Source organism: Oreochromis niloticus, linkage group LG10 (assembly GCF_001858045.2).
Source record: "Oreochromis niloticus isolate F11D_XX linkage group LG10, O_niloticus_UMD_NMBU, whole genome shotgun sequence".
Classification (NCBI taxonomy): Eukaryota; Metazoa; Chordata; class Actinopteri; order Cichliformes; family Cichlidae; genus Oreochromis; species Oreochromis niloticus.
The window spans coordinates 6,232,680-6,249,109 of NC_031975.2; the positions used below are offsets into that span (position 1 = coordinate 6,232,680).

The 16,430-nt window shown below is 40.1% G+C and overlaps 1 protein-coding gene and 1 long non-coding RNA gene across 6 annotated transcripts in view; both read right to left on the reverse strand.

Moving 5' to 3' along the window:
* The window catches only part of ncor1 (nuclear receptor corepressor 1), a 61,039-nt gene that overhangs the window by 22,138 nt on the left and 22,471 nt on the right, over positions 1-16,430 (reverse strand). For all 5 annotated transcript variants that reach the window (XM_013264651.3, XM_013264650.3, XM_005460872.4 and 2 more), the window contains exons 10-16: positions 14,812-14,984; positions 13,823-13,913; positions 13,129-13,307; positions 12,933-12,987; positions 11,740-11,841; positions 3,176-3,306; positions 2,117-2,412 (exon numbers count right to left, since the gene is read on the reverse strand). In XM_013264651.3, coding sequence (XP_013120105.1) covers positions 2,117-2,412; positions 3,176-3,306; positions 11,740-11,841; positions 12,933-12,987; positions 13,129-13,307; positions 13,823-13,913; positions 14,812-14,984 — 1,027 coding nt within the window. The remainder of the gene's footprint in view (positions 1-2,116; positions 2,413-3,175; positions 3,307-11,739; positions 11,842-12,932; positions 12,988-13,128; positions 13,308-13,822; positions 13,914-14,811; positions 14,985-16,430) is intronic.
* LOC112848086 (uncharacterized) lies at positions 7,728-11,733 on the reverse strand. Its single transcript, XR_003222037.1, has 2 exons — positions 8,739-11,733; positions 7,728-8,009 (listed from the first exon to the last, which is right to left on the reverse strand). It is a non-coding gene; the product is annotated as an uncharacterized LOC112848086 (long non-coding RNA).

The following is a 16,430-nucleotide window of genomic DNA, read 5'->3' on the forward strand; positions in this document are numbered from 1 at the left end:
GCTCTGCCCCCTTCGAACCCACCAATCTTGAAGATGAGATCAATTCTCACTGTTCAGACTTCTCCTCCCACACTGTGTTTTACTTTTAGTTAAGCAAATGTCTACCAGACTAAGCTTTCTTCTTCACTGACGAAATGCACGCCACTACAGGGGAGGCCCCTCTAGAGTGGCTCTTAATCGGTCAAATATAAAAACAGAGTGTCCGCCTACAGCGTAGCATGTTGCCTAATGACATATATACATATATACACACACACCAGCCCCCAAAAGAGAATCCAAGCCCCCACTGAATCAGCAGCTTCCTCAATCTGCTTGGCCCCATTTCAGCAAGGCAACACTGACAGATAGCTACCCTTTTGCCCACGTACTTCTAAGAAACATCATGGCTCCAGGGGTTACAGAGCAAGTAAACAGTCCCACTCAAAATCCACAATGTAGTCATTAAAGGAGATTAGGTTTGACAAGTCCTACATAAACCAGGATAGAGAGGGTTTGGAGCATGGGTGGACACTGTAGAGGGTTAAAGAGGACATGAAATGCTACACATATAAAGGCTAATTTACATCATGGAGCCCTGCTCTCAAAAACTGACACAGAAAAAACTGTCTGTGAAGCTGCATTTAAGAAATAAGTGCTTAAAGTTAAAGTTTTAAAAATATGTTTAGCGCCATCTTCTGTCAAAAGAGAGAATATTTTATTGCATAAAATAGCGCTGACCGCATCATGCAAACATCTGCTTTGCCAGGTGATTACACGGCTCAGTGTTGGCTGGAGTGTTGGACTCCAGCTTTTCAGTCTGGTGACTCCAACAGGTTCTCCTCCACACATTCATAAAGTGCTTTAGAAACCCAAACATTACGGCCAGCAGATGGATTTTCCAGTTTGAGTTCAGCTAGCCAAACAACATAGAGCAACTTACTGCTAAAGAGACAGTGAAAGTGGACAGTATATCCTCTTTTTCTAAACATAAAACTCATTGTTGCAGCCAGGGGCAGCACAAAAGTGATCCCCCCAAACTGACCTTTATTTTAGTGTCCTTATTTTCCCCTCAGTTATCGATTCTGTCACTAGTTAGCTAACATAAACTACTGTAAGTCTATTAGCCACAACCAACCAACCACATGACTTTGTGTTCCGTACTGACAGAAGATGGCACTAAACATGTATTTAAACTTTTACTTTAAGCACTTATTTCTTAAATTCAGCTTCACAGACAGAGTTACATCAATGTCAGTTTTTGAGAGCAGGGCTCTGTGAGTTAAATTAGCTTTTATATGTTAATTTAGCTTTTATATGTGTAACGTTTCGTGTTCTCTTTAATTATAGGTTAGACAGTGAAAAACTTTTGCGAGAGAGACAATTCAGAAGAGTGCTTCAATTATAAAAGAAACTTAAAAGACAGGGAGCTGGGTAACTGGTAACCTGAGCTATCACCCTCAGAGTGACAGACGTCAAATGCTGGAAGTGTGTAAAGGAGTACCATGACAAGAACACAACTACAGCAGTCCACTGATGACAGACAGACTGCAAACAGCTTCCTGAGGGAAATGCACACACCTGGCAATGAGTACCTGAGCCAGCTGTCCATTTTTAAGCTATTCCCACCTTTAAAGTCTACACATTTTTAATAAGAAGAAATCCAACAGAGCAATATTCTAACACATCGTGTACCAAAGTCTTTCTAGAAGCTGACACATGGCAGCCATTTTAAATGACCCCAAGAACTTATTTAGCCAGTCACTTTGAATTATTATTATTTTTTCCTCTGGAAGTTTAAATGACACCTTCTCGGATGCAGAACTTTCGTGTACAAGCGTAAGTTCAGCACTCTTTGAGTGTTAATGTCTCTCTTGCAACCTTGTTTTAATAGGTATTCATGTTAGCTCATAATACAAGAAGTTACGAGCAAACGCTGACGAATAACGAGAGAAAAATTAAGTGCAGTTTGCTTTCGCTGATAGATTGCTGTGGGTTTCAACTATGTATACTTTCATAGAATTGAATTGCTTTTGTTCACATTTTAATCCCATTCCCTAAATAGTATACAACTGAATGTGGAGCACAAAAATGCACAAGATTGTCAACACTCCCCAGACTCTATCCTGAGAGTATTCACCTTTAGCAGCATCCATGGAAGCTACTGGAGTCTGGGGTTTTGCAGGCTCCTTCATGGCCTTCTGAGCTGGATCGGTTTTAGGGAGCTGTGGCGGATCTGGCAAGGCAGGCTCGGGGGCAGGGGGAGGTGCTTCCTCGGCTGCCACAGATGCAGCCTCATTGGCCATGGAGCGTGTGGTGATCCTTCCCTTACGGCGTCCCTGGCTGTTGGCAGTCTTCCTGCCACGCGGCGTGTTTTGCTCCTTTCCGTCCTCGTCTTCCCCACCGTCACACTTTTCTTTGTCCTTGCCAATGTCCCTGTGGTTTTGGACAGGGAAACACAGCTTTTAGCTGTTGGTACTGCAAATATCTATTCCCTTTTGGCTCCGCAAAAACAAGCTCTCTTACGGTAACCTGTTCTTTCTCCTCGCTGACTGAACACACACACACACGCACACACACACACACCTATACCTTATTAGAGATTGGGCGTAGACAATCTGGACAGACAAATTTACAAGTTAGCAAGTTATCTGTCTATTAGCCAAGAACCACTAATAAACACTGCAATACACCTTAATTTAAGCCTTGTCTAGACCATGAATTTATATCACTGCTGCCAGTGAATTTATCATGGCCATTCAATAGGACTAATAAAATGTTCCACCACAATAATAATAAAAATAAGTAAGTTACCTTTCTAATCGTACATGTCATTCACGTTTAAGTCACCTTTTTAAATTCTTCACCTTTGTGTGCATTTTTTATTTAGTGTCAACACACTGAATGCAGGAAGTGTACTATTAATAACCAAACCAGCTACAGCCATGTTGTTTATAGGCTGACATGACACTGTTGATATATACAAAAGTACAAAAGTGTACAGGGTCCCTGGGTATCAAAAGTGAACACTTTCCTAATAACTACAGCTAACTGAAAGCAGTGAAATATAATACAGCATATGTAACCATGACATCCTTTCTCACAGAGTGAATGGATCAAACACTGACATCAAACAAACGGGACTTTTACCTGCAGGGCCTAATGGTGACACGAGGACAAACAACTATTCATAACTCACCTAGAATCCTCCTTTTCATCTTTCTCTTCCTCGTCCTTCTTTTCCTCGTCCTCTTTTTTCTCTGACTTCTCAGACTTGTCCTCTTCGTTCTTGTCGTCTGACTTGTCTTCTTGTGAGGGACGTGTTATTTGCTGAAGACAAGAGCACATGGGGGAACTATTGAGCAAAGCATTAAGGAAAAGTACAGTGTGGATTAGTTAAAGACATTTTGTTTGTTGAAGCTTAGTATAATCTCTGAAAATGCAGAATCTGACAAGATTTTTGGTAGTACAAGCTTTTCGTTTATAATCTGCTTGTAGTCAAGGTGCCACTGAACCACCGTGTTTGTGTAGGCTTTGCTTCCATGTAGTTTAACAACACGTGTGGAGCACAAAAAACAGGACTGCATTTGCCAGAATGCACCAGATAACCATCGGCTAACATCTTAGCTATGTAGCTTCTGATTGTCCATTTTAAATTATATGCATTCACAAACAACAACCAGCGGATATGAATGGGAATTTTTGCCTGGATATCCGTTGGCTACACTGGAAGAACCAAAAAATTGGCCGCTCTCCCAGAGGCTACAGACGAAAGTCAGCAGACCAGCCGATGGCTTCCAAGATTGATATAAATCAAGAACTCAAAGAGGGAGACTATTATACAGGGCAAACTCTTATCAATGCTTCAATTCAAATGTAAAAATCTACCCAGTAAGACACTTCAAGCAGTTCCAACCACCACAAAAGCATTTTATCTTTGTCCCCCCTCAAAGGGCTTGTTTTACCTTCCGCCAGTCTGATGCTCCTTCACTATCATAGAGCACAACCTAAACAGTAAGGTTAAATGTTCAGTAATAAAACGATAAAAACAAATGTTGCTCTCATTGATTACTCTTACTTTTCATCTGCACAAATCACAGCAAAACTCAAAATATGGCAGAAAATTAACCGGCTTTGTACGCTCTTCTTTAGATGTGACGCTATACTGTATCTTCATTATCCAGCATAAACAACCCACATTGCAGACAGTGTCCTCTTTCATGTGTTTGTCCTAATTACAGAATGAAGAACCCTGATGTGTGGCCAGTTCTCGTGTCTCACTTAACTATTCATGAACTTTATATCATACTGCCAACAGATAACAAGAACAGCTTGAGACTGCTTGAGTAGTCCTGCAAACAAACAAACAAACTGGATCAAAGCAAATTACCTCACTTTAATATTACTACCTATATGAATGGGGCGAAAACATCATTTGTATGTGAATTAAAAAGAAAAACAAAACACAAGCCAGATGGAGTGATTGAGGACAGAGCAGCATTCTTTATCATCATTGCTGGCGTGGTTCACCACAGAATGCTTTCTCCTGCCTGTTTCAGTGAAAGAGCTGCACTGCAACAAGTCTGGCTACGCCAAGCCAAAGATCCCATGCTGGTACCAGATGGGGCCAAGGAATGTGTTTCGCTCAATGGTAAAGGCAAAAGATATGGGCAGGGAAATAGAATGAAGACATGGGTACCACTTAGGGGAGAAGAAGAAGAAAAAAAAAAAAAAGGATGTGGCTGTCTTGTCTATTTTACAAAAACATGTCTCTGCACACGAGGAGTCTGGCTGTCTTGTTATACAGTACAATCTACACAGCACAAAAACAAGCAATAACAAAACTGTAACATAGTTTAATGGAGTCAGCCTCGACTCCTGTAGAACAATAGTCTGTGTTCTTGTTGAACAACTACCGGCTGCTTTAGCCAGTCTGATAGTGTATCGGAGGGTTTTTACATCATAATGGTCACACGCACACAGACACACACAGAGGAAATCAAATCAACAGTATGCGAGAAAACTGCACGTGGTGCTGTCCTCAAGTTTTCCCATAAACTCTATTAGTCTGTGCACAGAGCTTCCTTTAAATTAATTGTCCACATAACTAGAAACTTTGATGGTTCATGGTTAATGTCATTGCAATTTGCTGTTTATTTGTCAAAACTGTTGATCACAAGCTACTTAAAACAAAAATCAATGTAATCCATGCTATCCATATAACAATATTGCATAATATAGTGCCTACAGTGTAATTGACTGATGACCTGTCCAGGGTGTAAACTTGCCTCTTGTGACCCTAAGTTGGATATGCAGTTAAGAAAATAGATGAATGAATCAATCGTGCAGTATGATGATGCAGCCTTTAAGCGCTGCATGCCTGAAGTTGAGATTACTAGTGGGTGGATGGATGGATGGATGGATGGATGGAGTACCACCTATCACTTGGATTTAACTCTTGACTCACTGTCTACCTACAGTAGCATGAGACGCTTGCTTTTTGGTCAGTTTCGCCAATTCACAGACCTTTCTTTCCAAAGGACAGCAGCCCAGTTTATTCACCCCATGCATGTCCTTCTGTGATGCGCTGTTGTGGTTTGGTCAGGGAATGCTCGTGTTTGCTTTGGAGATGGCCATAGAGCCGTGGCATTCCTGCCTCTTCTCCCACACTGCGTAAAGAGCTTCTACACAGATGTTCTCCCAAAGTCGGGGAGTCCCTGTGGCTCTGTGGCTCTTCAGTGTTTTTAAATGAAGCTCTTTCCTGACCTGTCTTGAATATTTTAAGAGTTTTAATTTCTGCCCTCTTTTGCTGATTCACAAGTTGTATTTGATTTAGGAAATGACAGAGCCACAAGTCAATCTTCCTTTTCCTACCACAGAACTCAGGCCACCCGAGGAATCGCTCACTCTTTCTACAAACAATTCCACTGTGGGAATAGGAAATTTAAAAAAAACCCCAAACATTATTACTATGGATCATCTACAGCCCTAATATTAATTAGTTATTGCTATCACACATAAGACAAATACAAGGAAAACACATCTTTATAAGGATTCTGGTAAAGGAACACAAAAATTATGGAAAAAAAGAAAAAGAAAAGAAAAAAAAGTTGCTATGGTTACTATCCAGCACTGTGTGAGGAAGAACTATAAACCAATAAAATCTACTTCATGGCTTCAAAAACTGGCAGGAAACTGAGAAAGAGGCTATTATGGAATACTGTGGCAAAACAAACTGAAGGTCAAAGAGTAATACCTTTGGTACAACCTGCAACCTCAGTTCATACCTTCTGTGTTCTGTGTCTGGCTAAGAAATCACTTCTACTCCTTTACCACTGCTCATACAGTGGTTTCTTCTGAGTATCGACACCTAAAGTGCCTATATAAACGATGATGGGTGACATCAGTATCATCATTTTCCCTGTTCACAATGGTTTATAAGGGTCCACCTGGGTCTGAGTAGAGTACATTTTCTCATTTAGGAATGAATGGAATGCTCCAGTACAATACAATGTACCAGCTATGCGTGCACGCTTCAAAGTGACAGACAAGTAAATAAAAATGCCTGCAAAAATCTTTGCTTTACACCTGATAGGTGAGGGTGTGTTGTGGTAAATTGCCCACCCAAGTTACTCTAATTGGACACTTCTATCCTCTGACCAGGAGACGACGAAAGTTGTTTCTTCCAGGATAAGGTTGCCCGATACCTATGTAGCTATGTGACTGGTTCTTATACAGCGCTACTACAAACTGAGCACACAAAGCTCTTTACACTAGAGCGAAGTTATAACATATAAAGATCTGTAGTGAAACTAAGTGGTAAAAACTATGACAAATGTCACTTCAACCACTGCAGCCAAGTATCAAATAGCCAACCTTCAGATTAGTAGATGACCTCCTCTACTTGCTGAGCTACAGCCGTCCCAAAATTTTTGAGGAGAATGAAAATTATGTGGATTTCAACCTTTGGCTTTCACACAATTTCAGTCAAGTTAAATGCATATGAGGTACATGTTTAACAAAGTTCTCCAATAACACGACTAAAATACCTAATGAGGGAAGATCTATTGGAAGAATAGCTCCATATAAAGCCTGACCGATATTGGGCTGTCAGAGATATACTGAATCTCAGTATATTCCATCCTGTTATGTACAGGTATGAAAACATAATGCAGCAACACAAAAAAATTGGGAACATTTCAAAATGGTGTCATGACAGAATTTTTCCAGTAGTGTCTCCATTGTTTATGTTCCTCAGCACTGTCTAATGCACTTGAACCAAAGTAACACCACAGCTGAGGTAACTGTGGCTTTGTGGCAACTGGGGATGTATGCTTCAGCAGGAGATCTACACCCTAACTACATCGTAACTGCAATCCCCTCTGAAACCCTACCTTGTAACCTTCAGCATAGCCCGATGTACACCTCCCTAGAATTGTAACTACATGTTGGGTCGCCGCAGCGTGCAGCTACCGTGATTGACCTGTTGAGAACCATCAATTCCTCCTGTGCATTTCCAGCTATGTTTTTACCACAGTTTTGGGATTTATCAGTAAGAGAATAACAGCCATCATCCCAGTAATAATGAATAATAATCACTTCATGACTATAAGGACTCACAAGTGACAAAAATGATCTGGACTCATGTGAGGGAGCGTACAAAAAACTGAAAAAAACTTGAGAGGCAAATATGTTTTCATCTGGAGAAAAAACAACTAGACCACTAGAAAGAGTGGAGACCCAGGAGGGAAAAAAGTCTCAGCATTTTATTTGTTTCCATCGGCTGACACTGCATATAAAACACCGGGACACGACCACATGGTGATAAACACATAATGCAGCAGCACAACAGAAATGCTGGCAATGACGTTCGCCACTTGCATAGGTTACTTTGTAGGCTCTACAGAGATTCCTTGCAGAAATCCAAATTAGACCAAAGTTGCTAACTTTCTGTGAACTACACTGTGGAGCAGCTCATGAACCAATTATCACAGCAAAGCAGGACTCCGCATCCGAAAAACAGGGTTGACGGCCTGTTGGTGGAAAAACATGAGACATGCAAAATAAAAGTAAGAGTATTGTCCACAGATTAAAAAAAAACATAAAGCTAAAATGCGATGCTAAGTATATTTGGTTGACCTTTAATATACCTGGGCACTATGCCAAAGTAAAGTCTAAGTGTGGGAAACTCAGCATCAGCCAATATATTGATATCTGAATTTACTCCCTAAAATTTGTATTGGCAATCAGCCAAAAACTCAAGGATCAGTCAGGGTATAGTTACATTGTTTTAATAAAGTTCCAGAAACTTATTTAGCTTAAATAAGTTAAATGGCTTCAGGCTCACTGAAGCCATTTAAGCAGAATGATGTGGCCCGACATCTTACAACATCTCATATTTTTATTCAACTTGTCATCTGCTTGTGTATCTACTTGAGGATTAAATTTGCTTAAATATGCTAAATCTGTTAACGTGCAGCTAACGTCACCGCATGAACATGACACTGAACCCATTTCCAATATTTTCTCAAAGTACTTACAAACAGGCATGATCACATATCATGGATTTGAATTTTTTTTTATTTTATTTTTTTAAAAAGAAGAAAAAGAACCATAGCAGCAGAGGTCCTAATACACTTCAATAGGCAGGCGAAGAAACAGGCAACAGAGGATTCAAGAAATCAACTCCCAGACTAAAGCAACAGAAGTAAACTGGCTTCGAGTCAAAACTAAAAACTCTGGTTTTACAGTTAGTGACATACCTGTAAGCTCATTTGCTGGTCATAAAAATCCCTTTCCTTCGCTGAGAGCCACAGCTTACCAGTGGTGCAAATGAGAATTTACCCTCCGGTGCTTCCATAGCGGTGGTAACGGTAGCAGTAGAGGGGGAGGACAGCACCATAGTAGAGCTCCTTAGAAGGGCTGCCGGGCCACGGCACAACCACACATATTCCGGGAAAGCGTGTCATCAGGCCGCTTAAGCCGCCCAAAGAATTGTCCATCTCACATGCACGCACTAATCTATGCAGGGTCACTCAAGGTAATCCCTGCCGAGCACTCCTCTTTGATTGGCACTCACAGCAGCACAGTGAGATTTTTGGGCCCGTCAGATGGCCGGGCTGTACCAACTCAGCCGTCTCAGAGAGGGGTGAATATCTCTTTCTCTCGCTCTCACTCTCAGAAGAACAGAAGAAAGAGGAAATGGAAAATGAGGAGGAGAAAAAAAAGAGAGAAAAAAAAGCAGCACACAGCAGATAAGCTGCCAGCGCTGACTCGGTCTCACTGAGGATTTTTTTCACTCAGCTTCACTCACTCGCCCTACATTCCACTGCTTTACTCTTGCTCACTCTTGTCCTTTTTCTTCCAACTCTAATGACTCACTCTGCTCACTTGAGCTGCAGTTTTTAAGGCACAAAAAGCTTAAAAATTGCACTACGTCCTGATGTGCATTACACCGAATATTAATAATAATTCATTGTATTTGGGAAAAAAACAAAACACAGAATTATTTAATGAACTGCCCTGAATCACAGGATGATGGCATTTTACTTTAGAAGTGACAAAAAAACTAAATATTTTCATTCCGAAGTGACAAAAATTACAAATTGCTCACATCACACTAGTGATGAGTTAAAAAAGTAGACCTGGGCTAGTTAAGTATCAATCAATGTTCATCAATCAGGTAAGGACCCTTTATAGTTCATCTGTGTATGAAAGAAGACTCTGAGAGCCATAATCACTCTGACAATTTAAAATCATTTCAAAGAAAGGGACATTTACTGTATACAGCCTTTAACGTCCATTACACTGTTTGGAAAAGCAGCCCGGAAGCTGCATCAATCAGAATCTGCAACAAAGCCGACTTGCTTACTATGCATGCAAGTAAAACGGTTAATGTAAAAGGTGTACAACAATCCACTACATCACATACCAGCGTCCACAAGTTAAACAAAAAGTGGTTTCAACAAGTCCAACCAATCATGAGCTCAGAAACTGGCGATACAGAAAGACATTTCTCTGCTCATAGTTGGCCTCATGTGTCACAGAAAAGTCAAGTTCTCTCTCAGCTGCTGGCAGCTTTTTTGCTTATGTAGAGAAATAGTCTACAACCAACCCATTGTACTGCACAGTAGATGTACGCCACAGAGACAGAATGTCCTGTACACAGACTATAGTGAACTGGGGAAAGTCCAGCAGGGAGGAGAATAATCCAACAGAATGTGTTGGCTGACATTTGGCACTGATTTTAATCAGAATTAGGAGATGGCTGCACTTAAAATGATGCAGCCAAGACAACAATCATATGCATGTCTCTCTAAAGCTTTCCTTTTGGCATCAACAAAGTTTACATTCCATATCTGACAGTGCTCGCACGCTGAGGCTTCAAAGAAAGACGCGGCTCCGCTTTGTCTCTTTGCTTGATGCTGGGACAAGTAAGTCTTTTGAGAGACCCATGCGGCAGATGAAAGTAGCATCATCTCAAAAGAATTCCAGCTTACTCTGAATTATTTACAAAAATATGGAATTATTTCATGTCTCTGAATCACTGTTCTGTATTTTGCACAGCTTTTCAATCATACACCTAGTTTTTTACTCACTTTTCTTTTCTGTGTGTTCCTAGCATTGCATATTCAGCACTTAATAAGTAATTGCCACAATACATTTAGTATTTTCTTTTCAAAAAATACGTTAATATTAAATTAATATATCTCCACTCTTAAAATAATTAATAAAATTTTCAACAAAGCAGCACTCTTCATGGCTTTGCATGATGCTGATTCCATGCCAGAAAACAAAACTGCTGGCTAGATTAAAAATGAAGAGACGTTTAATAAACTTGTTCGTCTAGACAGTGTTGCCTTTTAAGAATTTATGAAACTTAAGTCATACCAACAGTGTCAGGTTACCCAAACCTGGAGGACATTTTCCACTGTCCAAACTTCACTGCACACTTTAATTTATATTTCAGTAACTGAGAGGTTATTCATATTTTATCTTGTACAGATAGCGTTTGTGTCAAACTGAACCCATATCGTAATAATCCCACTACTCGTAGCTTAAGTAAATGTCACCCTGCTTTCAGGTTGCTCTCTCTGGCCCTTGAAGACTGCGAGCAAAGCAGAGTCTGCGGTGTGGTCCTTGTGTAATATATGTAGCATATGTGTATATTTATCAGCTGTCAGTCTGATGAGAAATGAAACAGGTGTGTAAGAGTAAGACGAAGCCAATGCTGCAAACTCAGCATGTGAAATAATCACGTCATGGCCAGATGCAAACGCTGTGCCCATCCATAACAATGGTTTTAATATAAGGCCAAGTGACATACTGTATAATTTGTTATTTTCAGTGCATACAGGGTGTTTTACTGCTAAAGTTGACCTAATTTCCTAATAATAAAAGAAGCCTGTGAAAGACAAATCCATCATCGTGTTACTGACACTAGTAAAAAGAAAATAAATAAAACACATGAACTCTGTAAATCTTGGGTGAATCACATTGGTTTGATTTAAGTGAGGGTGTGATTTAAAGGTCTGATTTAAGTGAGGGTGCTCCTTGTACAGCATGCAGAAAAAAGGATGCACAGCACCCTGTGGCCCACTGAATTCACCACACCTTTACCTATGCTACTCTCACATTACACAGAGATTTGGATGGTTAGACTATTAAGACTCTTTAATGTCTGATCCCAGTGTGCCAGACATTTAGGGCTGCAGTACCTGTGTGAAAATAGCTACATATCTTTTTTTAAAGTGTTTGATTTACCTGGTTCCTTCCTCTCCGTCTTCCATAGTTTCGCCTCACCAGTGTCTTGTAGTTGTTGTTCTTTTTGGTCAAGTAGTAGTATAGGACACAATCAGCAACACACTGAAACAGGAATATCAAATTTAAGAATTTCCATTTCTTTAACCTGGTTTATTATTATCAACTATCTATTTTTCCCCCTAACAGATGTGTTTGTTTTTCAACTGAATTGTACAAATTGTAGGTCATATTAAAGGTGGAAAAGGTTTGAAATTTATGTTGGTCTTATTTGTTTTAACACAAAAAATGCTGGGTGTGTTATGCTTTTTATATCCACTGTAAGTGTACAAAGAAGTCTGCTTTATAGACACCACTTCATTTATTTTTATTTACTTTCTAACACCAATTTATTTTTATTTGCTGATGGAAGCTTTTTCATTATTTTCTATTTTATTTTATTTTGTGATACATCTGTATTTGCTGTGTTTTATCTATCTTTAATTTAAATCTTTTTAGGGCCTGAGCACAAAACATGCAAAAGCCCTATTGTATCTGTTCCGTTTATTATTATTATTTTATGTCTTTGATCGCCTTTTTGAGGCTTTATCATGCTCAAAAAATCATTAAATTTTGCACGTGTCAGGTCTGGTGAAAATTTATATATTTTATTGGATTCATATACAGAGAGCAGGAAATGGCTCAATGGCGTCACCTATGATAGAACTACCAGCGCATGGTTTGAGCTACATGAATGAAATTTGGTACACATGTGTAACATGCCAAGAGGAACAAAAAAGTCTGGGGGCATTCAGCAAAGTTCGGCCACATCACACTCGGAGGTACGCCAGAATGGGAGGGCCCTCTCATTGCTGCTTGCAGCTTTTATTATTTCTATTTTTTGGATTTTATTATTTCATGTGTCTACCAATTTTTTTGTTTTTGGTAAATGTATTGATTCTTACACAGGGCCCATCTCCCAGAGCAGTCAAAGGCACTCCATACTTTTATTTTGCCAGGTATGATATGTATTATTGTATTACTTATTATTGGCTTATAAGTCATCTTTCAAGCACTCCGAACTACACTGACCTGCATAAAAAGTGCCATACAAATAAAATTTGACTGATTTGCGGACCTACTAAATTAGGAACTAAAAATGAACACATAATTTGGTTACAAGTAGTCTTATGACAAACACTTTAAGTGCAGTTTACCTTTCTTTCAAGATAGGAGGCAATCAGGCCAAAGTTCTTGGGGTGTTGGACAAACCTGCACAAACAATCCACAGATTATTCATGTGCCAAAACCACAAGAGCAAGCTAGCATTAACTCCCATAAACCACATCTGAGGTACAGGGACACACTGCGGCTGTAACATCTTGTGCCGCCAGCAAAACAAAAACAACTCACTTCTCCTTGAAGATCTCCTTTTCGTGTTCGGTCCAAACATTCATGAACTGCCGGGCTTTGTACACCTTCATCGGGTCGTCCATCAAGCCGTTCATGTTAATGAACTTCACTCGCCTCTGCTCAGAGTCATACATCATGGGTGGGATGACTGACAGCTGTCTCATCTGCTTCTCGTTGTTCTGTGGAACACAGACAAAGCAGCCTCTGTTACCCCTCTTAATCAATACACCACCTTACTGCTTACTCATGAAGATTATGTGCTTTAGGATTTGAGGTGATGTAGTAAGGGAGATAAAAGAGACATCTCTCCCTCTCCAAATACACAAAAACCTAGACACTAGAAACTTTTCAAATAGGCACTTTTTGAACTATGTGAGTTTCACTCCTTTTTGCTTAACCAGCTGTTTCAGTTTCACATTAAAAGCATTATACCAAATAACCAGTGATGCTTTTATTGTGAAGCAGTTCCAGAAAGACTAGTGTGGTTACCGCAGAATCAGCAGAACTCATTATCATCTAAACATTTCTACTTTCTGTTTGGCGCAATGGAAAAAAAAGAAAAAAACAGAAACCCTCAGAGTGGCCCTCTGAGGGTTTCTGTTTTTTCTTTTTTGGCTGAACTGGTTACAGCTGCTCATGACTGTGGCATAGGAACCTCATAGCACATTTCAAATTATGTCCACTTAATACCCACCTCCTGCTCAGAAAGCCCATCTATGATTTCAGAAATCTCATGTTCGCTTCTTGCAATTGTTGCAGACAGACCTGTTCCTCTTTGTCCAACCCTGTGAAAAAACAGAGTTATAAACGTTACAATATTGATCATTTATTTCAAATGTTGTAAAAATAATGTAAAAAAAGAGAGTAATCCATAACATTTGAATAGAAGCTAGCTGATACTGACACCCTTTTTTTTTTTTTTTTTTTAAACATCCAAACTCAGGGACAAATTGCTGAGAAAGGGAAATTTTTCCCTTTCAAAGCCCTCTTCAAGATCAAAATCCTTGTGCCCATTATTAATGAAGAAAACAGTCTCGCTGAACAGTTATCACTGGCAGCGCTGACATAAAAACTCTTACGTGGATATTTCAATTAAAGCACAAAGCGCCAGTGCCAGGAACAACCAGACGCTGGACCTGACCCTGTCTCAAACCCAGAGAGCCAAAGTAGGCCATTAAATACCACCAAATGCCCTCCATTTAAGAGATCGCTGAACAGACCTCTTAAAGACAGAAAAGGCAATTTTAACATCTAGGTGTAGTGCCAGTTCTTGTTGTTAATGTATCAAATCCCTGCGAGAGTGAAAATTCACAGTGGCGCCTTCAGTTTTAATCACATCCAGCGTACACTATTCATTTTGTATGATTTTAACTCACGCTACGTGTTTTGATCAGACTCCATGCATGGTCAGAATGACTCCTCTAACTACACAGTACAACCAGCCATGTGGACTTCACTCTCAATGTAACCACAAGCATTTCACAGATCATTAAATTGATTGGTGAAAAGAAAATTAATCAAAACTGAAAATAAAACCAATTAGTTTCAGTTTAACCCTAATCTGTATGTTGACCTCTTTAAAACAATCCTCACTTTGCTAAGTTCAAAAGGCATCAGTGTGTTTGTGAAAAAAGTACCAAAAATATCTAACCATATGTCTCTGGGTTTTTTTTACATTTTTACCTCTGGAAGCGTTCCTGCTGCTCTCTTTGCTTGCGGATCTCTGGGAATTGCCTTTCATAGTACTCCCGTGTTCTGCTCTCCTTGGCTTTGCGTCTGGGGTTGTTCTCCATTCGCTCCACCTTCTTCTCCCATGCTTCCATCAGCTGGTCATAACGCTGGCAGATCTTCTGCTCCTGTGTACACAGCATGAAACATGCACGACTACATCAAGAGGGGGTTAAGTTAAACTTCATGGATATCAGTGTGTCCATTCAGGTTACACAAATAGTCGAGCTCCTCCAGCGTGGCACATCAATACAAGCAGCGGCTCCCAACACAGTCTGAGGAGTGTGGAGGAGATACCAGCAGATGTGCTGTTACACAATGAGAGCCAAGCAGGGCTGATCAGACTGCTGCTGAACATCAGAACTGCAAGACCACTACTGGCGCCCTGTTCTCATCGCAAATGAGGGCAGGTTCACACCGAGCACATGTGACTGACATGAAAGAGACTCAATGGTGAACGTTACACTGCCTGCAACACCATCTGTCTTTTGAGAGTTTGGACTGAAAACATGCACGAGTAGTCCGCTGCATGTAAAACTCAGACTCGTCTGGAAGCGTGGGGTGCTGGTAAATGACGGCGGCGTTACCGATTCCCTACTCCCCTGGGATTATATCAGAGGGATTTTCTACATCCACATCCCTGCCTGGATGTGATAGGCCTGGATTTCCATGACACAGGTATCTCATGAGTGTTTATCCAGACTCCACAGTGTCGTCGTAACTTATTAAAATTGGGGGAAAGGATCCTTTTTATTGTGCTGTAGTGTACTATTCACCTGCTCCAAACAGCATGATAAAAAGGATTTTAGTGACTTTTTAATCATCCACCCTAAAACTGTTTTATCATCCATATTGATAATGACTCTGGACACTTTTAATTTTATCCAGCCCAACTGTCCTTCGGAACTCGTTTTTACTTTGGACAACACCTGCTTCATCCTCACAGACCTCCATTCACGCTACCCTGTACAACGCGACTAAATATCCCACCAGCTCCCAGAGACACAAGGAGATAATAAACGCGGTAACGTTTTTCCTCGCCAAAGACCACTGCTCAATTAACACAGTGAACAACCAGTATTATGCAGTATTTTGAAGTTCACTAAACATAGATGTTTACATTTTTCATTTATTTTTTATATTGCAAACATTTGCACTGTTATCAGTATTTGCACACTATTTTATATTATTTTTTGACAATCTTTAAAGCCATTATTCAATACATTGTTATTGTTAAATAAATATCGTCAAATAATCGAGATCTCAATTTCAGTGAAAATAATCGGGATTCTAATTTTTGCCATAATCGAGCAGCCCTAGTGTCACGTCCTAAACTGGAAATGATCATTCATCCTTTGGTTTCATCACAATTGGATTACTGCAATGCACTGTATACATGTCTTAGCAAAGCCTCCATAGAACCCTTGCAAGTTCTTTAAAATGCTGCTCTTGATGCAGCTATACTGGCTTTCGGTCTACATTAGAGTGAAATTTAAGATTCTTTCACTGACTTGAAGAGCTCTTCGCAGACAGGCACTAGGTTATATCAGAGGGCTTCTGTACCCATAGGTCCC